The sequence below is a fragment of the Artemia franciscana genome, chromosome 11 (genome assembly GCF_032884065.1).
Source record: "Artemia franciscana chromosome 11, ASM3288406v1, whole genome shotgun sequence".
In the NCBI taxonomy this organism is placed as follows: Eukaryota; Metazoa; Arthropoda; class Branchiopoda; order Anostraca; family Artemiidae; genus Artemia; species Artemia franciscana.
In genome coordinates, this window is record NC_088873.1 from 32,653,457 (window position 1) to 32,679,554 (window position 26,098).

Consider the following 26,098-nt stretch of genomic DNA (forward strand, 5'->3'; position numbering starts at 1 on the left):
ACTTAAATCATCAGCATAATATAAGTCCAGGAATTTATTTTTTCCCCATTCATTCCGTGTTCCCCCATTGCCTTTCCTGTGCTCCATTAGACAAAGTTCATCAAAATGATTAATATAAATGGGCATAGAACGCAACCCTGCTTAACTCCTGATTTAATATGGAACCCACTGCTGACCTCAATTCCTACCTTAACCGCAGCAGTGTTATTCTCATACATAGCACTAATCACTTTAATGTGTTTATTTGGTATACCATACAAGAATGAGACCTTCGCTAAAGCTCTTCTATCAACAGAATCGAACGCTTGCTCATAATCTATAAAACTGAGGACCAAAGGTGTTTGACATCTAAGGCATTTCTCAATTATTAACCTAAGAGTGAAAATTTGGTCGACACATCCTCTATCTTTTCTAAAACCGCACTTTTCTTCTCTTATCACTTTGTCAGCAGCATCTCTCAGTCTAAAAAGTACCATATTACTAAGTAACTTGATACCTACAGAGACCAGACTAATGCCCTGATAATTACGCCTCTCACTCTTATAACCTTTCTTATACAGTGGTTTTCCTAAAATTGATAGATACTTCCTCTTTTTCAAGAACCATATTCATAATGTTCAGTAGCTTATTTTTAACCTCAGAGCCACCATACTTAAGAAACTGATTTACCAATTTTAGCACCGGGGACTTATTATTTTTTCATCCTTTTGGAACTGTCGCTAATTCTTCCTCGCAAAACTAATCTTCCTTCACATCCAGGGTATCACAAACTTTTTTCATTTTCATGTATATCTTTTCCTGTAACTCTATCTCAGTTTAATACATCCTCCAAATGTTCTGCCCATCTCTCTTTAACTCTTTCCTTATAACTAATTGTGGCTCCGTTCCTACCTTTAACTGGGACAAGTCCAGAATGACTACTCCATCTCAATTTATTAACACGCCAGTAAAATATTTTACTATTATGACTTCTAGCTACATCTTCCAGATCCTCAGGAATTTTATCCATAGCCTTCACTTCACACCTTCTTAGTTCATATTTTGATGCTTTCTCTGCTTTCTTTACATTCCTCTTGTTTTCATATGACCTATCACTCAAATAATTCTTGTATAAGCCCCATCTCCTCTCTATCAAAAACAAAAAAAAAATTCAGCAATACTTCCTAACTGCGTTCCTAATTTTCTTCTCTAAGACGCCATCCGCAACTTCAAAAATTATTTTCCTAAAATTATCCGATCCATCTCCTACATTGTCAAATTTTAAACTCTCCAGTTTAGTATTCAACTGTTCCTGGAAAGTTCCTCTCAAATTCTCATCCTGGAGTCGACCAACATCATAACTTCGTAGAGGAAGTCACCCTTCCAAATATTTCAGCTTTAAATTAGCCCTAGACACTACTAGACGGTGATCTTTGCCTTTAACATCAACAACAGCATTTGTATACACTCTAGTATTTTGTATTGGTCCTGCTAGTCTTCGGTTTACAATAACATAATCAATAAGGCTTAATATCTTAACACCACGTAAATATCATGTTAGCTTATGTGCCATTTTATGACCAAACACTGTATTGGTTATAACTAGATTGTTATACCTACAAAAAGCAGCATTCTGTAGCCATTACTGTTTTCCTTTCTTACATCAAATTTACCTAGGCTAGGACACTATCTATCCCTATTTGGCCTGGGCGTTAAAATATCCTAATAAAAACACCATATTTCTACCTACGACCCTGTTTATTTGCTCCTGTAATTGTAAGTAAAATTCATCTGAGTCACCAGTGTCTCTGTCATTCTGTTTTATAGGGGCCTATAGCCTACTACTATAACTGATGAATTGAACAATTTAATCACGAAATGAGCAACTAATGTTCTATTTTTAATACCTTCCCAGCCCAAAAAAGACTTAGCAGCTTCATGAGCCCTACTCCCTGTCTATGTACCCCATCCTTCCTGCCCTACTAAATAAATTCTATAGTACCTACATTCATGCTTCCTATTCCTGGGATATGAGTTTCTGAAACTCCTATTAAGTCCAATTAAAATCGTCTGAATTTGTCAGTCAAAACGTTGATATAATGATTATATTTAATGTTGTAACATTCCAAGTTTCAATTTTCGTATTCTTTGAATCATCGAAATTGCTTTGGCCTCAGGAGAAGGAATCGTCCTAGATACCAGTACAGGATGGGGACCAACATATCTTCTCGAAGTTTACACCAAAACGCTTAAGTCGGCTTAGAACTGGACAGCAAAAAGTCCCTGGGACTTACAGTTGAATGGAGACTGTGTGCAATCCTGGGTCCATCTCTGTCACAACATGGTTTTCAGACCTTGGCAATGCTCTAATATCAACAAGAGTCGAAATCCTGCACAGACAATCCTATTACCCTCCAACTCATTATATATTCATGCCTACAAATATTATGCTACTACAGGGAGACAACCCATAATAAATAAATTAGCTAGGCAGCGGTTTTTCAGCCTGAAAACCCCCTCCAAAACAGACCAAGCCTAGAACAATTATTCATTAATCAGAATCCCGTTGGAATGCTGTGTTGTTTACTACGCTATAATTTCTCAAAGGGCACCACTCCTCAAGTGGGAATAGAGTTGACCTGACCACAAGGTCCCCAGTCTTGCAGGTACCCCAAAAAGGTCAAGGCAGCCCTTTGCAACCAACTACTCCTTAATTAAATGGAAAACGGGGCTTCATAGCATTATTTGCTTAAGACATTTATGGTATTTTGACAAGCTACAACAGTGGGAATATCAAAAACTACTATTTTGCATGAATAATGATTATTAACAAGAATGACCCTAGGTGTACAGATGTCCAGTCAATAAGAACAAGATGAATTACGAAATTGTTTCCTATAAGGGAAGGGGGCTAAAACACGAAAAGAGTACTTGTATGCAACAAGCTGTTGTGAAGATATGAGGGATTACTAATTATTTCATTCAACACGCATGAAGAAAACTTACAATATACCTTATCTACGTTTCTCAATTGTTTTGATCTATGCTTGTGGTATTTGATAAACCAAACATGTTAATAATTTTTCCAGCTTTTATTTTTGAAGTGGAACTAAAATTCCTGATTGCAGCTATAACACAGTGTAGATCCATCACAAAAAAAAAAAATTAAAACATTCTCTGGAGGGATAGTCTAAGGATAATTTCAGGTACTCCTTTGATTGACCATATATCAAATAATGAGCTGTATGGAAAATATGACTCAACCCTACTTTCTAGGGGAGTAATAAAGGAAAAGTTAAAATGGCTGGGCCATGTTCTACAAGTGAAGGATGACAGATTGCCAAAGATAGTGTTCTGTGGCCATCCATCTGGGGCTAAACAAAAAGTAGGTCATCCCCAAACATGGCTTGGAAGAGGTCATAGCAAAGGATGAAAAAAAGGAGTTTCATGGGAAGGGGTAAAGAGTGAAGCTTAGAATAGACTGGGGCAGAAGTTGCAGTTCATAAGTAAAACCACAGCTGGATGTCATCTGGCTGCATTGCTCCTTACTCATGGAAGTATCTTTCTTTAAGAGCAAAAATCTGAAGAAGGTGCTGACTTAGTTACATCATGATTAGGATGTTGCAAGGAATTTTGAAGAGAGCAAAAAATGAATGTATGACTGGAGAAGGTCAGGTGAGTAGGGTGGGTACTAACATACTCAAATCATCTCCAGCGTTTATATATATATATATATATATATATATATATATATATATATATATATATATATATATAGTTTTTCTTGTTTTTTCATAGGCATATATTTTGGGGGTGATACCTAACATGGGGATACCATAGGTATTTTATGGTAGGCACACCACTTGTTTGGGTAGAGAATTTAAAGTGCCAATACCCTATAGGCAAGTGTGTATTCTCCTGATGAGCCCTTGTGTTGGGTTGTTGCCTCTGAATTATTTGTCTTTACTGTTTTTAATGTTTGGTAAATGACGACTTATACTTATTGACGACATGACTACCTGTCCATGGATTATTCTTTATGGTTGATTGTGTATGGCTATGCTGTTTGACCTATGTGATTGTATGGATGAGTAGGGTTAAGGCCTCATTCAAGTGCTGGTCTATATTAATCACTAATGTAGGAAAACAGTCTTCCTTTTCTCCTTTTTTTTTTAATATGTTAATATAATATGTGTTTTTTTAATATATATATATATATATATATATATATATATATATATATATATATATATATATAACACTTTGAATGAATTCATCAGATCCCCTATGGAAACTGATCTGCACCTTGTTAAGCTTTTTGTCAACAAATACATGCCCTTCTATGAAAAAGGAACTATGCACCTTGCTAAAAGATGGCAAAAGTTTATCAAGCAAAAACAGGTTGCTGGAATATTCCACCCTGCTTCCTCAATGTAAACATGTTCTAGGGTCATGAATTTTTTGAGAACCAAGTAAGGTCCCATGGCCCTTCTAAAATTATTTGACTTTTTAGGTCTATTCGTGCCCTAAATAAGCCACTAACAGTTGTTCCAAACTTTATTTCATTCTTACCTAAGCTTATTTGAGTGAGACACCATCAAGCTAAGAAAACATTTTTGGTCTCCTCCATAAGAATTTGAATCTAGAAATCCACATTTTGACTTTTCACACTCCCCCACAGCCTCTTCTGATAACAATTATCCTGTCCCTGAGCTAAACACTCATCTAATTCTGGAATTGAGTAGCATTTAATACAGTCAAACTATATTCAAAAGCCTTTTTTCTTTCCAAAAAAGTTTTAAAACTGTTTCTTAGTGACTTATACTATATTTCCATAATAGTGTCTATACAAAAGTAAGACCATTAAAGAGAAGTAGGAAAAGAAAAAGAGAAAGGGAGGAAAAGAACTTACTTGACTTGATTTCTTCCAAGTCAAACCAAGACTGGAACACATCTAAATCGTCAAAGATTTCAGGCATTAGGAAATTCAATAAAGACCACAGCTCAGTTAAATCATTTTGTAATGGTGTTCCTGTGAGAAGTAAACGGTTCATACTGCTATATTTCTTGAGTTCCAGTGATAGCCTTGACTTATAGTTTTTAATCCTATGACCTTCATCTACAACTAAGTACTTCCACATAGGTTGAGATAAGATTTTAACATCAGCTATGATAAGTTCATAAGAGGTAATTACCACAGGATATTCTGTATGCCCATTTACTTTCTTTGCAGCACTGATTTTTTGTGAAAGTTCCCATCTCTTTTCAGCTGGACCATGATACAGTACTACTGAAACTTTAGGAGCAAATTGAGTAAATTCATTGAGCCAGTTTGACAAAGTGGAAAGTGGTGCTACAACTAAAAAGGGACCTTCCAGCCCATTCTCCAACATATCACATATATTGGCTATGCACTGAAGTGTTTTACCAAGACCCATTTCATCAGCAAGAATTCCACTTAGTCCACTAGCTGCCATATGCTTCAACCACTTATAGCCTTCAATTTGATAAGGTCGTAGGGTGACATTTTCTAGGAGTGATGGCTGTTCTTCATGATGTTCCCCCGCTGCCAGTTTCAACTTTTCCTGACTATCTGCCTTTTCTGACAGATCTCTATTAATTCCTTTTCTTGCTCTTTTTGGCTTTCCAGTTTCATGAGCATTTTCTTTTCCTTTGACTTTTCTCCCTTTTCTAATAGCCATTGATGGAAAATCTCTCAGTTCTTTCATCTTTTCATGTAGAAGTTGAGAATACAGTTGACTTTTTCCTAACAAGTCCATCAAGCGCTCATATCTTTGCTCTGTCATTTCTTTGTCTACTTTTTCCTTTTCCTCTTTCCGTTTCTCAGCTTCTTCCAAAAGAATACTTTCCATCAACTTTTTATGTTCATCAAGTGATTCTGCTGACATGCCTTCAGTCTCCAAAATAGAGTCATTCTCAGAATTTGGGGAAACTTCTTCTAAAAGAGCATTTATATCAGCAACTTTTTCTCGCATGTCCAAAACACTACTACTAGTGTCCTCTGTAGTAGCCATGGATGACAAAGAATTTTCATCTAATACAGGCTCTCCATTCTTGCCCACTGAACTTCGACTGCTTAAATGACTAGGTCCAGAGTCATGGTCATCTTTGTTATTCATCTCAATTTTTACGTTTCTCTTGCCAAAATTAACATAAGACTAAGATCCTAAAAAATTATTGAAATCAGTTTAACATCTAAAAAGATAAAGGGATATAAAAACTTGAAAAGATTTTTTCTTTTCAATGTTAGCTTTTTGTTAAATGCTAAAGGCATTCTGAGTTGTAGGTTTGAGGTTAATATTTGAATTGGATTTGCTTTTATTTACAGTAGTTTCACACTTACAGTGTGTTGTTTTATGTGTTTAATCTGTGTTGCTCCACTTCCAATCTTTCACAATAAGTTATTAATAAATTATTATTATCCTGTGGCCTGTCAAAAATGTTCTCATAAAATAAACAATTGCTAATAGATTACACCTAAACAAATCTTGCTTTATATGGGATGGATCAATTTTATTGCATTATAAAAGTAAGAAAATTCAGACAAACATGACAAAAACATTTTTTGGAGGGAGATTATGGAGCAAGTCATATTTGGTGGCCAACCAGTCTCTAATTTACATCAAAAGGTATTGCAGAAAAAAAAAAAAAAAAAAAAAAAAACACACTTAGCTACAATCTATCTTCATTATCAAATATAGGTTCATACAGGTTTGACTGTTATGGGGAGGGAAGTAGATCCAATGATTTGTCCCATGGAATCAACCAAGACTACAAAAAATATAAGGTTGTTTCCTCCTTAGTTTCTATTTTTCTTTTCTTAGCTATGCTCTACTCGAATATTTTTTGTACACTAATACAATTACTATTTAGTGAAAGTTCATAAAAATAAATAATTTTTTTCCTTAAACAGAAAAATTGTGATCATTAGCAAATAAAAAAGTCATTTAGAAAGTATTTCGTCTCTTTTTATAGTTTTGTCTATTTATGTTTAATAAAACAACAATAAAAAATGTTTTTATTTTATTATATTGGTCTGTATTTGAGCTTGGAATTTCAACTGACAGATATCTCTAGCACAGAGGGAGGGGAGTATTTCACTTACTTCTGAGTAATTTTTACTTACAAATCAAACTCCATGTTGATCAAAAGCAAAAAAGGGAAAACAGAAGAAGGAAATTATTAAATAAAATTGTACAATGGATCAACATATTATACTGAACATTTAAACATCAACAATCCAAATAACCTGCCAGAAGATAGGCATAAAAAAAAACACAGAATATAGAGTATTATCAGGATCAGAGAAAAAATTGTTGGCCACCTTTGCCAAAATTCTTAAGAATGTCTTAGACCATATTGCCTTTTCATTAACACAAGAGTATGTTATTATATTTCCCCTTGTTATTACATTTCAAAACAAAATTTTTAGTCCCCTTACACACTCACCCCCCCCAAAAAGCAAATAATAACAGAGAAACTATTCCTGAAACTTACAACTTGATCCTTGAACCATGAGATAAAATAAGGTATACTGACACAACTACATATGAAAGGGGTCAACTTTTAATGAAACCTGTGGCTAATGCGGTCCACCAGTCTCAGGATAATTTCAAAATGAAATACACCAACTTTGCTACTCCTAAAAATTTCAACAGAACCGCCAGTCTTAGAAACTGTTCTGGAAAGTCTTAGGGGTGTCAATTGAGGAAGGGGGGAGGCAGGAGGGTTATTTGTCTTTACCTATATTTTATATTTGTTTAGATTTTTGGGGGAGTATAATCATTAGTACATACCCTTTTTAGTATTCTCATTAAAAAATTACCCCCTCAAATTTTTAAAAAAATAGCCCCCCCCCCTTATTTATGTGAATTGACTCCAATGACAATCCTAAAAATTCAAACTCTGAAATTTCAGTTTTTAGAGGTAAACAAACATAATTCTTCTCCCTTTCTATACCAGTTCATGACATTTTTCAGGAAGAACCACTTTTTAGACAGAATGAAAGTGGGGCTTTTAGTATATATACTAATTTTGGCTATAGGTTTAGCCATTAGCAGCATTAAGTGCTCTGATTAGGTTAGCATACACTTATATAAGCAAAACATGTAATATGGAATGCTTGAGTTGATAGACTAAATCCTTTAGAGGTGTTATTTATGTCAGTGTAGACAAGTTACTTCAAAATTTTAGTTGGCAATTACAAATTAGAGTAAACAATTAATTTTCAACTAACTTTTTGTATATATTAGCCTAAAGAAGAAAAAACTGATGCAGGTTAATTAAACTTTCAGAGATTTTCAGGATTCAGTTCCAAAAGTTTCACTTACATAGATTAGACTAGAAGGATACAGCATTAGACTTTACAGTCCATACAGGCGGTATGGATGGTATGGCGGTATTCCGTTTCTTGGCCCTTCAGCCAGGAAGTGCAATGGGGGGTTGGGGGCCAGCCATCCTGTGCTTCCGCACACCCTTCCTGTTCCGCACACATAGACCAGACTAACTTTAGTTAATTTTGCAATCACCTAATAATTATATACATTCCCTTCACCATTTAAAAAAAAAAAAAAAAAAATCAAATCAGCTCCACCACTCAATTTACACAGATTTTATAGGCCTGGAATCACTACCTTCTGTTGCCTACTTGTATAGAAGAAAAATTAGCTTCTGAAAAAATCATCATAATATACTGGAACATGGATGTACCTTGAGGGATGAATAAGAATTTATATCTTGAAATTTTTTGCTAATTCAACTGTACAAATAATAGAAATAGGAAATCTGAAGCTACTATAGTTCTTTTTAATACATCAAAGATGGTAATTTAGTTTTGTAAATGAAACTTTTGGAATGCACTCATGAGGAGCTACAGTACCATCAGCTACTCTTAATCTCAAAATTAAAATTTGAAAAGCATGCACTGATTTTGAATTTTGCTGGATAGATTTGTATGGAATTGATCTTTTTTACCTTTTTAGAACAGCTTAAACATTCTTATTATTTTTTGGCTTTAGATGGTTCTGATATTTATTTTCTCTTTTTGTTAGTTTTAGTTTCCATTCTTATCAGCTTCCCAAGCTGTTTGAAAAACATGGACAGATTTGGAATATTTTATATTAAGTTTGTCTCAAGATGAAGTCTCAGATACATATCAGAAACCAGAAAAGCTGCAAACTCAGGATTATAAAACATCAGCATGATTTAACAGCCAGTTACTACCTCAAAGCTAAACACATGTTAATGCTGAGAATGTAAAACTTAAGAATGGCAATTAGGCAAAAAAAGTGAGCATTACAAAGTGAAAAGTTCCTATGAATCAGATGATCTATAATAGTCCATAATATTGTTAAAAGATAAGCACAATGTTTTAAGCACAAACTGTTTCCAACTTGATGTAACTGCTACCTGTTGTGATGTACATAAACTTCTCTTACAATAAATATTAGTTCTGCTTACCAATAGCTAACTCTCTTCTGGAATAAAACTGGTGAATTATATGGTACTTCCATTGAGTGGATTTAAATTTGCAGTAAAACTTTTTTGGCCTCACAGCCACAATAACTGATTATTAAACATAAGGTATGTGTATAAACTAAAGTAAGAATTTGTTGTATACCAGAACTAAAAACAATGCACTGAAGCACCAAGCTGCCTTAGGCCAACAGATCTATGCACACTCCTCCTCCATCCCAACATATTCAAAGCCTCCCTTTTCATACTGTCCCAGGAAGTTCTCATTTCAATTAAATCTTTCCTTATGACATCTTCCAACCCCAACAGGGAATGACCTACTTTTTGTTTGGCCAAAAAGGACAATATGTTATCCTTCATCTACAGACTGTGCCCTAAACCCCTTACTCTTTCTTTTTTTATAGCCATTGAAAGCAGGCTTACACAACACTTTCCATATAGTCTACTGTCTGAGATATGGCCACTCAGTTGGGTACCAAAAATAATCGGTGGGCAATTTATTTGGAGAATATCCAGCAAATCTTCCTCTGTTTTCTGAATATCCTTGCTTGGAGCCATACTTGACTGCTGTTATCACTGTGAAATCTAATATTATAATTTTGGTTTGTAGTCTTATCTTCCTATTCTTCTAAGCTTTTTCAACTGTGAAAAAACACTCTGGGCCTTGGCTATTCTACTTTTAACTTCTTCCTGCAACCACTATCTTTACTAATAATAGCCTACTATCTAGGCAAGTAAAGCTGTCCACTAGATCAATCTTCTTGTTACCCAACATAAGTTTTTCATTTTTACTTATTTCTAGCCCTAGCAATTTAGTCTTCTTAATATTAATTTTTTAAACCTTTTCTTGCACCCTGTATTCACAGAATATCTAGGGTAAAAAACCAGGATCTCAAACTCAACCCTCAAATCTCGTTACCAAATAGAGACTGGAAAGAATTGTACACATAAATGAATAGCTAAAAATCTAAGCTACACTCAACATGGTTATTATTAAAATTATTCAAGATCAAACACTTAAGATTATTAATTCATTGACTAATCTGGAAGGACTTCTTTTTGGAAATAACAACTATCCTATTTTGATGTAGGCCTGTATATCCTTTCTGTGTTTCAGTTTTATTGACATAGGCTATTAACAAATAGCCTAGCTGATTGTTTTCTGATTCTAAAAATGTAGCTTTTATTCTGTGATATTTATTCTATAAACCACAAATATTAAATATAGTTTTTTTTCAATTGCTTGTCAAAGTAGAGACCACATTTTGAATTTATGATGACAAATTACTCCAACAGAGCTGATTCTAGTGGGAAGTGATTGGGTCTACACTTACATAGCGTCATACTGTAGTAAAATAGGGCAGTTCAAGAACCCACCTCCATTTTTCTGGAAGGCCAAAGAAAAGTGGTTGGTAAAATTCTAGTTAATTGACTTCTTGCTATCTCAGAAAGGGTTGAGGTTAGGAAAATGAAACTTTCAGGGATGGGTCTTCAGGCTAAAGTATGTACTGGGAAGGTATTTTAAAGTACCCACTTCCACTCCTTCTCCCTCTAGAGGGCCCTGAAATTTGCCTACATGACATGTCTATACCTATTGAAATTTTGACAAAACAACATTTTACCTTAATTTTCAGTTACCAGCTGCTTTTTCTCTGCCTTTAGTTCTTAAAATGCAATTCCTGTTATTTGAGTAGAATTTTGAGCCATATCAATTTTTTTTCAAAATTTAGGAAATGTATTTGCACATCTTTAAAACCTTATAAAATGGAATTGAGCAAAGTTATGAAGCTGAAATCAATTTTGTTGTACTTCAATTAAGCAGAAGACCTATTTTACAAGGTTTCACTTTTATAACACACATATTTTTAAAGGTCATCAAAGGTCAGGACCCTCTAGAGGGAGGAGTGAAGGTAAGTACTTCAGAGTATCTTCCCAGGACATATTTTAGTCTGTAGATTCATCCCTGAAAGTTTCATTTTCCTAACCTAGACCCTTTCTGAGATAGTAAGAAGTCAATTAACTAGAATTTTAACAAGTGGTCTTTTCCAAAAAGAGTTCTTTTACCCTAGACTAACTGCATAAGCTAAGTGCTTCCTTTGTAAATGGATAGAAACCTGAATGTTACTGGCAGCTACTGCTATATTTGAATAGAATACTAAATGGAGAATCTAATGGTATATTTGTCTTTCTTATTAGATTTCTACCCAATAGTAGCTAAATGCTAGATTAGCCTAAGCTATACCTTTACCTGAACAGGAACAAAAATGAATCTAGGCTAACAAATATATTTGAAAACACCTTCGTTTGCAGTAAAGGACATACATCAGGCATTAGGAAGAAGAGGAGCAGTTAAGCTGGAAACATCTTAGAAATTTGTCATTTTGGGTCTAGGCTAGTTTTCTTTTAAGAGGACACAAAAACACTTACTGCTCTATTTGACTCTTTACCTTGAGCTTCAGCACGAATTTGATTACATATTAAACTCTATTAAAGAAAATAGCAGAGTCTATCAAAAGAACAAGATGTGGCCTACAGTCAGCTGATTGAAAAAAAGTATAGCCTGGGCTAGTACAGCCTGTTTGGAACCAACTCGGTAGTTCCTATTCACCTAGCCCAGAAACTTTTATAATTAGGATAACTTTTGGCAAAATTTCTGCAAGGGCAATTTCAGCCAACAACAATTAACAATTATGTCATGTTTTACCGCCAAATGTTTCAATGTGATTTACATTTCAAATTTTTGCCAAGGAAATTCGACGTTGCCAAGCAAATATAAACGTTGATCTCGCAAGTAAAATGGTGCAGACGAAGAGTCACAGAGATAGAAAAAGGAAGCGTGTTTTTCCATCTCTATGCAAAGGCTACTGAGTAGACCCCAACACCAAATCGGTCTATTGGTAACAAGCCACTAATAAAAGACACAAAGGCATCAAGAAGAAAATCAGCGGTGTGCCAATACTAGCGCCGCGGCAGCGCACCACCGTTTCATCTGACAGCATCAGCTCAGCTGACTTACCTTTGATGAAGGGAAGAAGGAAAAGAAATCACTATCGTGGGATTCACGGCTCTCCTCCCCCCCCTGTCACAAAAAGCAACGAAGACCAAAGTCCAGCTTGGGATCACCCTTCCTGTCTCTGTTTTTCTTTTCTTTTTTGACTCTTTTGACTCAGTTTGACTCTTTTTCTCAATTCTTCTTTTAAAAACACTAAAAAACTTTAGCGTAAAGAGCGGGGCGTTGATGAGGAAGCAGCCTCTTTCATATACGAATTAATTTCTGTTCGTTTTAAGTTTTAATGTCGCTCCTTACTTTCAGCTAAAAAAACTTGTTTTTTTTATTTAATTTCTGAACGCTTTTGAATCAATGCATGTTTTGATTTTGGCTCTCTGCAGAGGAATAATTAAAACGAAATTTGCATTTTTTTTTTGGGGCTAAATGGCTTTCTTATAATTTTGATCGAATGATTTTGAGAAAAATAGAGCGGGGGAGGAAGCCTAGTTGCCCTCCGGTTTTTTGGTTAATTAAAAAGGCAACTGGAACTTTTAGTTTTTTACGAATCTTTTTATAGTAAAAGATTTACGTAACTTATAAATTAGCTTACGCAAAGAACTTTTGTATTCTCATGTTTTTATTACATATATGAGGGGGTTCACCCCTTCGTCAGTACCTCGCTCTTTACAGATTTACTAGAAAAAGGCAACTCGACACCCCGCTCTTTACCCTAAAGTATTTTATTGTTTTAAAAAGTAGAGTTGCGAGAAAGTATCAAACTTTAGCGCAAGGAGCGGGGTGTCGAGGAGGAAAAGCCCCTTTCATATAAGGAGTAATTTCTGTTCGTTTTAAGTTTTAGTGTCGCTCCTTACTTTCATTTCAAAAAACTTGTTTTTTTATTTAATTTCTGAAAGTTTTTGAATTAATGCATGTCTGGTTTTGGCTCTCCGTACATAAATTATTAAAATGAAATTCGCTATTAATTCTTCTTTTGGCTAAATGGCTTTCTCTTAGTTTTGATCAGACGATTTTGAGAAATAAGGGGTGGGGAAGGAGGCCTAGTTGCCCTCCAATTTTTTGGTTACTTATAAAGGCAACTAGAAATTTTAATTTTTAACGAACGTTTTTATTAGTAGAAAATATACGTAACTTTAGAATTAACTTACGTAACAAACTTTTATATTTTTATTATATATATGAGGGGTTTGTCCCCTCGTTAATACCTCGCTCTTCACAATAAATCTTAAGTTTTATCCCAATTCTTTAAGAATGACCCCTGAATCAGAAAGGCCGTAGAATAAATAGTTGAAATTACTAAAAATAATTTAGCATAAAGAGCTAAGTATTTATCTCCTTCTAAATACCTCGCTCTTTATGCTGAAGTATTTTTAGAACCCCTCATATGCGTAATAATCTCTGTTCGTTTTAAGTTTTAATGCTTTTCCTTACTTTCAATTGAAAAAACTTTTTCATGTTTATATTTTCTTTGTTTTTTTTTAATAGTAATGCTAGAAAATCCTGCGCCCTTTTCATTGAATTTCTCTTCCCCCAAAGAATATTTCTCCAAGGAAAGATCCTCCCATATAGCCCCCTCCCCTGAACCCCACACCCAAACAAAAAAATCCCCCTGAAAACGTCGGTACACTTCCCAAGAACCATTACTGTATGTAAACATTGGTCAAAGTTAGTAACTTGCAGCCCCTCCCCCAGGGACTGTGGGGGTAACTCATCCCCAAAGACACAGTTATTATGGTTTTCGACTATGCGGAACAAAATGGCTATCTCAAAATTTTGATCCGTTGACTTTGGAAAAAAAAATGAGCGTGGGAGGGGGCCTAGATTCACTCCAATTTTTTCGGTCACTTAAAAAGGACACTAGAACTTTTCGTTTCCGTTAAAGTGAGCCCTCTTGCAACACTCTAGACCACTTGGTCGATATGATGACCCCTGGGAAACAAAAACAACAAAAAAACAAACAAACAAATAAACACGCACCCGTGATTAGTCTTCTGGCAAAAAATTATATATTTGAAATTATATTTATATATTTGAAAAATTATATATATTGATTATATAACTAATATATTTGAAATCAGCATACAAATCCAATTCTTTTGATATATCTTTTAGCATCGAAATTCCGTTTTTTAGAGTTTCGTTTACTATTGAGCCGGGTCGCTCCTTGCTACAGTTCGTTACCACGAACTGTTTGAAAAATTTTATTATAGAGATTTTTTTTATATGAATATTAATTCCATTGGAATAGCAACCATGATGCCAGGTGTAATGAAGAGTCCGTATCAAATTTTGAATATCCTTCCATTGGATCTTTTCCCTTCTATTCTTTATGTGATAGAACATATTCAACGTCTTTTATCTGATTATTATTATTTTAATAATATATTTTTTCAGGATAATAATCAAGTAATATGTCGCATATTTAGCCCGTGGATGTTCTGTAGTTCATCAGGCTTTAATAAAATCTCAAAGGTCCCATTTTCACCACTACATAGGGTTATATGTAATTGAAACAAATTTCGTAGTCTTGTATATATGAACGAATCCTTAGTTAATAATAAAATAAGATTAAAGGACCGTTTAATTAGTAACTATTAATTTAATCTATGGGGTGGATGCTCCTCATTTTATTTAATTTATTTTTTACTTGGTTATTTTGAATTTATTGGGATTTGTTTTTTGTTACCATACATAGAGTTAAAGAGCAATCTTTTTATTCCAGTATCTGAAGATAGGATTATTTATTTATTGCTGAGTGTATAAACCCACACACAAGTTATTATCATTATGGGTCATCAACTTGATAATTTTGTGAAGACATTTTTATTCATTAATAAAGAATTTGAAATTGACCAATCGCTCTTTTCCAAGGTAGAGCTATTGCGTTGAACTTTGAAACAGATATATTACTATAACTTTACAGAGATAATTTTAGAAAGAGATAGACTTCTTATTTTGAATATATCCGTCACATGGTGGAAACAATGTTAAAGACTTCTCGGTATGTAAACTTCCACATAGATTTACCTTGAATTATCTTAAATTTTGCCTATGTTGCTAGTGAAGCTGTACTTGACTTCGTGAAAGGAAATGATCTTCCTCTAGAGTCATATTCATGTAAGAGTATGTCAGTGACAGGATACTACCTAAGTACATAAGCAAGAAATTTTTTTTATTTAAAAGAGCACCTTTAAGTAAGGGGAAGACTTCGTACAGGTATAGCAAATTCCCATGTCCTCTAGTCAAAAAAATCACAACACTATCTTTGCAGTAAAGACCATCTACAGAAGTTTTAAATTTAAATTTGCCGTTTCGTTAAAAAATGGAAGGATTATAAATTTCAAGCACAATCACATAACTATTTTGTGGAATTCTGTGAACTGTGTAGGAAGATGTTAGGTTTGAAGCGACCACTTACTTTCAGTTATTTATTTATTAATCGCTTATTAAATAGAATTGGTGGATACGAAGAGTTCTTCTCATCTTTTTTATTATTTCAGTGACAAAGTAAGGTTCCATACTTGGGACTGTCTCAAGTGTTGGTACTCCTTACGTTTCCTATTAATAGCAAACATAAGCAGAAATGAAATAGCCAGGGTTATTTTACACTGAGATGTTAAGCTAGCCTAATGGTAAACCTACCGAATCAGCATACTTATTTATATAGCCTAGAACTACATATTCTAGGCCTAGACACTCAATGTTAGCACCTTCTTCTCCAAGCTAATTGGTGTTATGACCAGGTATCCGCTCTCTTCTTGACCACTGTACAAAAGTCACACACGGTTTTTGCTGAGATGGGAGTCTGTCAAGTTGGATGGTAAACTTCTGCAGACATAGAACAGACTGTGACGATTCTTGCCTGTGTTTCTGTATTTGGAAACCCAATTCCGATATTGGTCCTCCCAGGGAAAAAGACATCACCAGTCACTTTAGGCACTCCACCTCTTATTGTTCCTTGAGTTAGTGACAGTATCTGGACAACGGATTCTGCGTTCAGTGAGTTTCTGCATCACTTTAGCATGTATACTAAATGCTTTTTTTATGTATTAGTTAATACATAAGCTCCATTGATCCCTGAGTCAGGACTGGTCGATTTAGATGTAGCGATAGTCTTACCTATTTACAAGTTAGAAGTTTTTGACTTATTAATTTTGATCAAATGAGTAAATAGAAACAACCGTATCTATATTACATTTTTTTTATTCCGCAACTAAAAAAAAGAACTCAGAGACAAGTAACTTCTAAATAATTTAACTTTTTGTGTACATAGCTAAAGCAAGCAAATTCACTTGATTTGTCAAAGTTAGCACACAAATTTCGTACAATTATGAGCCTTTGTTTGTCACCCAAGTTAGATCAGCTACTAAGGAAACATGATCTGAGGGAAACACAACACTAGGAAGTCCAACATTAGCACTGAGCTCTTCTTCGCTTGGAAGTGGAACTACCTGACTGACATTAAATCTATTCGCTTGGTAAAATATATAGTCCAGGCAGTCTTTGAATCCCTCAGTGTAGTTTGTATAAAGAGGCGTGCCACATGCACTTTCCATCCTTATAGGGTTGATCAGAAGGAGATTTTCAACAGCTTCATCAACATCTAAAACAATAACAGCAATAAAAAAACTACAATAGTAATAATAACAAATGGATTAATCATCTTATTAGCAATAACAGTTAATATTGAATTATTTAAGTACGACCTACTCACATTTCTTGCGTTAAAATGTTTCAAACGCAAGGTAAATACTTAGAAGTTTGACCATAAGAGTTTATGTACCGAGATTAAATTGTAAAATTTTTATATTGTACATTATCTATATATATAAAAATAAGTTGTCTGTGTGTGTGTGTCTGTCGAGTGATGTCATGTTTGTGTGTCGACTGACGTCATGTTTTCGACTGACGAAATTACAGACCGGGACATCGGGCCACAAATGACGACCGGGACACCGGCACATCTTCTATATATATAAAAATAAGTTGTCTATGTGTGTGTCTGTCTGTCGAGTGACGTCATGTTTGTGTGTCGACTGACGTCATGTTTTCCACTGACGAAATTACAGACCGGGACATCGGGACAAAATGACGACCGGGACACCGGCACATAGGGAATATAAATGACGACCGGGACACCGGCACATAGGGAATATAAATGACGACCGGGACACTCAAAGAGAAAGCGACCGGGACACAAGGAATGTTCGATTAGCAATCACCATCAACAAACCACCGGGACACAAATGACGACCGGGACACAGGGAGTATAAGTGACGACCAGGACATAAGTAAAAAAAAAAACTAAAAAAACTAAAAAAAAGGGTAAAAACTACAAAAAACTAAAAAGAAAAAAAAACTAAAAACTAATAAAAAACTAAAAAAGCTAAAAAACTAAAAAAACTAAAAAAGTAAAAAAATAAAAAAAGGAAAAAAAATGAAAAATGAAGGAGAAAAACAAAACTAAAAAAAATAAAAATAAAAAAAAAACCAAAAAGAAAAAAAGGGGAATAATACAAAAATTTATTTCATCATATACCATTTCAAGAACGAATGTATATACAGACCGGGACACCGGGATACAAATGACGACCGGGACACAGGGAATATAAATGACGACCGGGACACAGGGACACAACTACAACGGGGACGCCGGGGGGCACAGGGGGATTTATAAATGACGACGGGGACACAGGGAATGTTCGATTAGCAATCACCATCAACAAAGCTCAAGGGCAATCATTAGAATCATGAGGTATAACTAAAAAAACTAAAAAAAGGTAAAAAACTAAAAACTAAAAAAAAAGACCAATTCAAAAACGAATGTATATACAGACCGGGACACCGGGACACAAGGAATATAAATGACGCCTGGGACACTCAAAGAGAAATCACAGACTGGGACACCGGGACACAAATGACGACCAGGACACAGGGAATATAAATGACGACCGGGACACAGGGACACAACTACAACGGGGACGCCGGGGGGGACAGGGGGATATATAAATGACGACGGCGACACAGGGAATGGTCGATTAGCAATCACCATCAACAAAGCTCAAGGGCAATCATTAGAATCATGAGGTATAGATCTGAATACGGATTGTTTTCCCATGGACCATTATATGTTGCATGTTCAAGAGTCGGTAAATCTGACAATCTATTTATATGCACAGACAATGGGACAGCAAAGAATGTTGTATATTCGCAAGTTTTACGTAGTTAAAAACATATATATATATATATATATATATATATATATATATATATATATATATATATATATATATATATATATTCACAGGTGGGACATAGGGACACAACTACAATGGCGCGTAACTAATATGGCGCGTAACGACTTACGCGCACGGGGGGGCTTGGGGGGGCGTGAAGCGCCCCCACCAACTAGGTGTTGGGGTGGCGCGAAGCGCCACCCCAACAGCTAGTTATATATAATTGTATATTATCTATGGAGAAGTAACAGCAGGAATTGGAATTAATTAGTCTTAGTTTCAAGTCAGCAAAAAGCGATGCTTGCCCGGACAGTAAGCTTTTTGAAGGCTTAGAGGCTTATTGGGTTTATGTAAGTTGACGGGTTTTCAATTAATTCCTTCATTCATCCATTGGATTTAGTCAAATATTTAAGTTCCAGTTTGTACCTTACTTATTAAAACAATTAACGGCACTATTATGTTCTCTGCGCTGTTTCTATTTAACCTGAGATTGTCGGTATAGCCGATACAAGATTTAATTTTGCCTTCTCGTCGTAAGCATACGTGAAAAACTTCCTTCTAGACTGCTCTATATTTTATCGCGAAAATTGGCATCATGGTATATTCTGGTCTAAAGAAAAAACGATTTAGATAGGCCAGAAGTTTGAGAAAATTCGTTAAGAGACTTAAATTAAAAAAAAAAAAACTATTTATGTGAGTGATGTCATTTTTATACACATCAGTATTGCAATGACGTTGTCACACTTAAATGGAAAAATTGAAGATTTACATGTATGGATAAGTACATTAAATTGCTTAAAGAGCCAAAAACTGCGGAAAGAGCAAAAACGGGCAATTGCAAAAATATTTCTACATATTTTAACAAGGGATTACAACACTTCAAAAGCCTTAGCAACGAAAATCAAAAGTTTGGAGCTTAGTAGACAATCGCTGTTAGACATCGGACTTGCTTGAATAATCAAATATCTTTGAAAAGATACAGTATTTTCCATTTTTTCGCGAAAATTTGTATCCTGGGATATTCTGGCAAAAAAAAAACGATCTAGATTACATCAGTATTGCAATAACGTTGTCACATTTGTCACACTTATATGGAAAAATTGAAGATTTTCATACATGGAGAAGTTTACAATAAATCGCTTAAAGAGCAAAGACAAGGGATTACAACAATTCAAAAGCTTAGGAACGAAAACCAAAAGTTTGAAGCCTAGAAGAAATCGCTGTTAGACATAATGTTAGACTTTTCAATATTACTGAAAAGACTATAGTATGGAAAGACATTAAATTGCTTAAAGAGCAAAAAACAGGCAATTGCAAAAATATTTGTATATATTTTGACAAGGGATTACAATAATTCAAAAACCTTTAAAAAGAAAAACCAATGTTTGAATCTTAGTAGAAACCGTTGTTAGAAATCGGACTTGCTTGAATAATCAAATAACTGTGGTTAGAAGACAAGTGACAATGACAATCCATCGACAATGACAATGACAAACAAAACTCTTTCTTGGCACTATTATGACCATTGTGGCTTTCTGGTATGTTGTACAAATTGATATTAAGAAATGATCAATTAAGCACGACATACTTCATTTTAATCGTAGACGTTACTATTACTTACTGTAAGTGTTACTATTACTACACTCGAGTAAACCAAAATATAAACAGAGAGCCAAGAAGGCAATTAAATAAATAAATAAAAATGTTGTCCTACTTGAGGTCCAATCCTTGTGATCAGGAGGAATATGCTGCTTTCGCATTAATTCGAGGACACCATTGGAGGGAGAACTGTTGAAATCCCCACAGAAGATTAGGGCAATTTCCTTATCTGGAGCCTGGAATGACAAAAGTTCAACATTTGAATACATTGAAAGACAACTATAAAAACAAAAGAACTATTAAGCCTTTTATTACAAATGACTTCTTAGATACAAAGGGAAACTAATTTGATACGTAGAGTTTATGGGGGGTGTCCACTTTAAAGTTTTGCACATCAGAGGTTTTTTTTCAAAAGGGGCCTACTAACGACAATAAGCATTAATAGTTTAAAGTGAATTAGTATTGAAATGTAGCAAAGGCAAGTCTGACATGCCTAATACTTCACATGCCTACAACTACGACATCATATTAGTTATAACAAAAAACTGCCATGTTCAATGTTTTAAAGGGTCAAAAACTAGCTAAATCAGAAACTTAAAATATTACCTTTTTTAGGGATGGCAGGGGACAATTTCAGAATTTTGAAACACCTGAAAAATATTGCTTACTTCAATCCATTTAGAAAAATGAAAAGGTTTGTGTGGATTTATTACAATGTTACGAAAATATTTGTCCTGAAAAACCTCATATAAGACCTAATTCTTCTTCCAATAAATTCTACATATATAGCATATAATACTGATCGGAAACTGAAATTTCGAAGGTAACAGCCCAATCCCGTATCTCCAAAGAGAATGTACCCCGCCCCATCTCTAAAGGTTATAGAACTAGGTTGAATTTGCGATTACAGAAAACTTCCACTTCACCCAAATTTTCATTTAACTAAAACTTATATAGTTCTAGACAGGGAGAGCATGCATTTGCTGGATTTCGACACTAATTACTACAAGGTTTAATTTTAATGATTTTTGTGAAACGTTCTTTTTTATAGAATAACAGCTTCTTTTTTCTTCTTAGATTCAAATTACGCAAAACTCCATAAGTTTTGCTATATAAAATACTGAAGATAACACCTAGTAGATTCCTGCAACTATATATCCCTTAAAGGTACATGCATATTAAGGAGATAATTTCTTTGTCCAATGTCCAATTTCTTAGATAATCACAACCAAAAATGTACAGAGGATACGCTATATCCTCTGTACGCTGCATGTCTGGTTTTGCTGACACTGAATAGATGTTTAATAGGAGCTAGGAGGTTCGAATCCCAGTGATGGCCAATTTTCGTAGGAAAGTTTCATTATTATACTAAAACCATACAAAATTCTACTTTCCACGAAAGACAAAGAATAAAAATAAAATGAAGTTTACTCACTGGAAAAATAACAGACTCCCGCCTTAACCGCTATGATAACCAATATTTAATTTTATATACAAGAGCTTGATGCAGAAAATTTCAAAAGAACAAATTACAGAAAAATTCAATAATCCTCAGTTCTCACTGCTGGGGCTGAGAGTTCAAAATCCAAGCTTCACAAGCTATGTGCTATTGACAAAATTTACAAGACTATAATTTTACAGCAAGTCTACGGCTCTCGCATGCTTGTTTTGACGTCAGACTACCAGTTTTTTCTTATTTGGGTTTTCGCAATTTTTATAGTCCATTTCTTTTTCCAGGGTTTCACCACTATTCTTCAAAAATTTCACTTTCTAGCTTGCATGGTTTAGCTGCAAATTGAATGGAAGAAAAGAAAAGCTAGCAAAAAGGCACTTGCTTTTATATATAAGCTGACAAAAGAGACAGCTTTTTCGCATTTTTGGCAAGCCAAAAACTGGCTTCACTTGCACTGTCACCACCCTCTGCTCGCTCGAGTTTCGACCATCGCCAAAGGCGGGTCAGGCCTTTGGCCCTCACAAAGATAGTCTGACGCCAAATCTCTTCACTATTTTTAAAGTAACCAATGATTTTAATCACCTTTTAAAATATTTACAGAAATTTAGTAATGTTAATAAAAAAAGGAAGAAAACCTTCAATTCCAGTGTTTTAACCAAGTCTTCAAAATACAGCATTCCTAATCCAGCCTGAAGAAGTCTTATATGATCTGCGTCTGGATGAAAGTATAGGTGAGTGTTCCCAACAATTAACCAACGATCTGGACTGTCTATTAGCTCGAATACATGCGCCTAGAATAAATCACACTCAAATAAATAAAAGAAAAATGAGTAATGAAGAGGCTAATTGTGAACAGCGTAGTAAATACTTTGCCTAATGATTTCCGTAATCTAACTTGGCAAGTTCTTTTCACGAACGCGGAAAAATTTAACTTCAGGAAACATTAGTTTTCCATGTCCTTAAATTAAAAATGAAATTTTTCGACAGTACATACAGCGATTTGTCAATTTGATTACTAAATTAAGGGCCAGACTTTATAATAAACAAAACAAAAATTATTTATGCTTCATAAAATCGACTACAGAAATCTCGAAGGCTTTCAGAACTAGAATAACGGCCTACTAATACTAGAGTACGACGAATAGATAAGGCGAAACACAGAAGAGGGTGGACAACAGAGTAATTTGTTCCTTTTACTACACTCCAATTACCGAAGAAGGAATATGGGACTTTGATCCATATTGGCAAGTAGAGAAGTTTTCTACACGAGTTTGCTTTATGAGCAAACGGTGAACTTCATCATTAATTACATAGCAGTGTTAAGGGGATAAGTAGCCTTCTAATGTATCACAATTTGTAATCTTTTAAGCTTTAGTCACTTTGTTTTTAAGTTTGAAGTTAAGTTTTTGCATAGTTTTTCTTTTTTTCTAATGACGTACTGAATTACCAATTTGTATCACTATTCAAAAATTAATCCCTGAGCTACATGCTCCATAGCAAAAGCCCACATTGTAATTCGCATGTGTACACTTTACGTATAGAAAAATATCTGCTCCTAAAGAAAAAGAAAAAGAAATTTCAAGACTATTCTACGGGTATTTTATATTTGTGCACAATATACGTTTTTATACTTGTACACAATATACGCTTACTTCATAATATGCATAATAATCATAGTTAGCATATTTTGCATGGGAGAACCTTCATTTTCACTTCTTTCCTTGTTTTTCCAGTTATTCTAAGATATATATTCGGCCCTGGACATAGGGCCGAAATATTCACTGAATTAAATTTCACTGTCTCGAGAAAAATTCCCTATTGTTTCCAAGTTGTATTTTTTTTATATAGAAAGACAGTGTGGTCCTCGTAACTATTTATAAAAATTCTCCACGTGCAAAATGTGTTAACTATGACTATTCTGTATATTATGAAGGAGGAATTGTTTTCTTAACATGTTTCCTTATGTTCATCAAGGCTTTTAGGCTTACACCAAAATTCATGTGTTATTCCAAATATCTAAAATTCGTGTGTGACTGAATTCCAGGATACAGCTTATTATAATAGAAGCTAACGTTACTAAACCAACGACAATTAGAGGATTTTCTTTATTGTATTTTACTTGTTACTCTTTTCAATTTGCGATTTTATTTTCTAATGAAAATGGGATGCAAGTTAAGATGTTAAGAAACAAGATGCAAGTTAAGAACCAAACCAAGCTTCGGTCTAGAAACATTCTTGCTGTCACAACAACGAGAATAAGATGCTCCTTTCAAAACGTGGATCAAAAAACAAATTTGCTGCAAGGCTTATGCAAGCGTAATTACTTTTAGTGAAATGTAGCTAAGAAACTGATTTAAGTGAAATTGTTTTATTTTAGGAGCTTTTTCCTTTTTTCCTTCCCTTTTTTGGACGTTACTTCGGACATTATCCGAACATAGAAGGAAATACAAAAGGTACAACAGGCTTCCATCGACACTGGGTTTTCATCAGCCGTGAGTGGTCTGGGGCCTATCAGACGGAATTTGAACAGATCAAATTGTATCTAAAGGAAAAATTTGTAGAGTCCGTAAACCTTTTACCTTTGGGACCCAGTCCCAAGCAGCGTCTTGAGGGTAGCTCTGGTAGAAAACGATAATATTTTGGCACCTCTGGAGTTATCACACACTTGAAAACTGAGCAATAAATAGGAGAAAAATTGGCACCTCTTGAGTTATCACACACTTGAAAACTGAGCAGTAAATAGGAGAAAACTAAAATAGACAATTGGCAGTACTCTAATACAAACAGCTAATGAAATCAATGAAGCACCATCTTGGATTAGGTAGTAGTAATAAAAGTAAAATCAAATGTATTACTAATGAAGGGATTTTTATACCTGAAGAGCGTTTGTCCTTTGGAGAACTCTGTCTTTTAAGTTTTCATTGCGGCATACTGTCTCCCATACTCTTCTGAAAATTGGCCTCTCCTGCAATGCTTCACTTATGGTAAAACTCTCTGTTTGAATTAACCTGTAAAATTTTAACGAATTCTATCACTAAAATTTACTCAAGCCATGAGCTTTATACATTATTATAGTAAAAAATGCTTTCGAACTGGCGTAAATTTCATGATTTACTAGAAATAAGCGAGCCTAATGTAACCCCATGAATAATCAGTCTAATCAGTCTCTTTCTAGCATCCACCATCTCCAGGCAAGTTCCAAGTTTACCCCAAATATTGGTACATATGACATTTTTCATAGTTTCTATAGAAAGAAAGGGAGCAGAAGCTAAAAACTAAAGAGTATTTTCTGGGAACTGATGAGTGTTTTTGATAAATAACGGCCAGCGTGCTGCCGAAGTTTACGGATGACGTCATCGATTTGGTAGTTTACTATATGTGTGCTATAATCATTGAGATTGGTTATACAAAACTCAAGATTTATTATCCGTGTGTAACATGGAATTTTGTGACACGCCTACAGCTTGTTCAACTGTAAGGACAAGATACTTACAGTATTGAATTCATATAGTTTCAGACTTATCCGTTCACAGAGCCAGAATTCTGATGATGCTTAGAACTTCCTTACAGAATGGTGTAAATTCGCTTAAAAAATCAAATTTGTCCCACATGCACAGGTTTCTGATTTGTCTTATAAGGTCAAGATGAAAAATAAAAATAATAAAACAAAAAGCAAAAGCTGGGTCTCAACTATTGTGTAAAAAACAAAATTGACAACTTACTTTGAAATATTAAAACCGTAGGACTGCAGGAAAAAAACTTGACAAAGGCTTGAACAGGGAGGGTAGAACTCAATAGTCCCACACTTGGCATAAAGTAAAAGTTAGAATGCGTGCACTTTAACATAGCAAAGAACCTATAAGCGCATTTTGAAAAAAACAAATAAATACCACATCATAAAGAGCCAAAAAACTAATCAAGAGCTGAAATTTATCTTCAAGGTAATAACTTATAGTGACCCTTTACAAAAGCTATAGAAAGATCTTTAGTGCGCTCCAAATTGTCCAAAGGATATACCCCTTAATTAAGACAACCAAATAGTTCAACTACAAAAAAAAGCTCCATAAATAACCTTTTATTTTAGAAATTGATTCGGTTTTTCAGTAATTGTACTTGTTTATGAATAAGCTATGCTAAAAAGGACAAATAAAAAAAGTATTTTAATAAAAGCGAAGTTATTATTAAACCCATGCTACGGCATGCCACAAGAATCTGTCTAGTTTATACTACTATTGTTCAAATTCTTCTTCGTAAAAGAATTCTAGGACTTTATTGTCACAGTACTTGTATAACCTCAAGCAAAAGTAATTAGCGTTTGGACCATGTGAA

The 26,098-nt window shown here is 34.5% G+C and overlaps 2 protein-coding genes across 6 annotated transcripts in view; both read right to left on the reverse strand.

Moving 5' to 3' along the window:
- LOC136033106 (lymphoid-specific helicase-like) overlaps positions 1-12,238 on the reverse strand; it is a 36,903-nt gene extending 24,665 nt beyond the window's left edge. For 2 of the 4 annotated variants that reach the window (XM_065713729.1, XM_065713726.1), the window contains exons 1-2: positions 12,179-12,238; positions 4,892-6,166 (exon numbers count right to left, since the gene is read on the reverse strand). In XM_065713729.1, coding sequence (XP_065569801.1) covers positions 4,892-6,119 — 1,228 coding nt within the window. In that variant the 5' untranslated portion in view covers positions 6,120-6,166; positions 12,179-12,238. Of the gene's footprint in view, positions 1-4,891; positions 6,167-11,901; positions 11,922-12,113; positions 12,134-12,178 lie in introns of those variants that run through there. The other 2 variants (XM_065713728.1, XM_065713727.1) reach the window with 2 other exon arrangements.
- Positions 12,239-16,668: 4,430 nt separating this feature from the next.
- Positions 16,669-26,098, reverse strand: part of LOC136033108 (2',5'-phosphodiesterase 12-like) — a 35,718-nt gene continuing 26,288 nt past the window's right edge. For both annotated transcript variants that reach the window (XM_065713730.1, XM_065713731.1), the window contains exons 6-9: positions 24,645-24,777; positions 22,405-22,560; positions 20,432-20,552; positions 16,669-17,084 (exon numbers count right to left, since the gene is read on the reverse strand). In XM_065713730.1, coding sequence (XP_065569802.1) covers positions 16,810-17,084; positions 20,432-20,552; positions 22,405-22,560; positions 24,645-24,777 — 685 coding nt within the window. In that variant the 3' untranslated portion in view covers positions 16,669-16,809. The remainder of the gene's footprint in view (positions 17,085-20,431; positions 20,553-22,404; positions 22,561-24,644; positions 24,778-26,098) is intronic.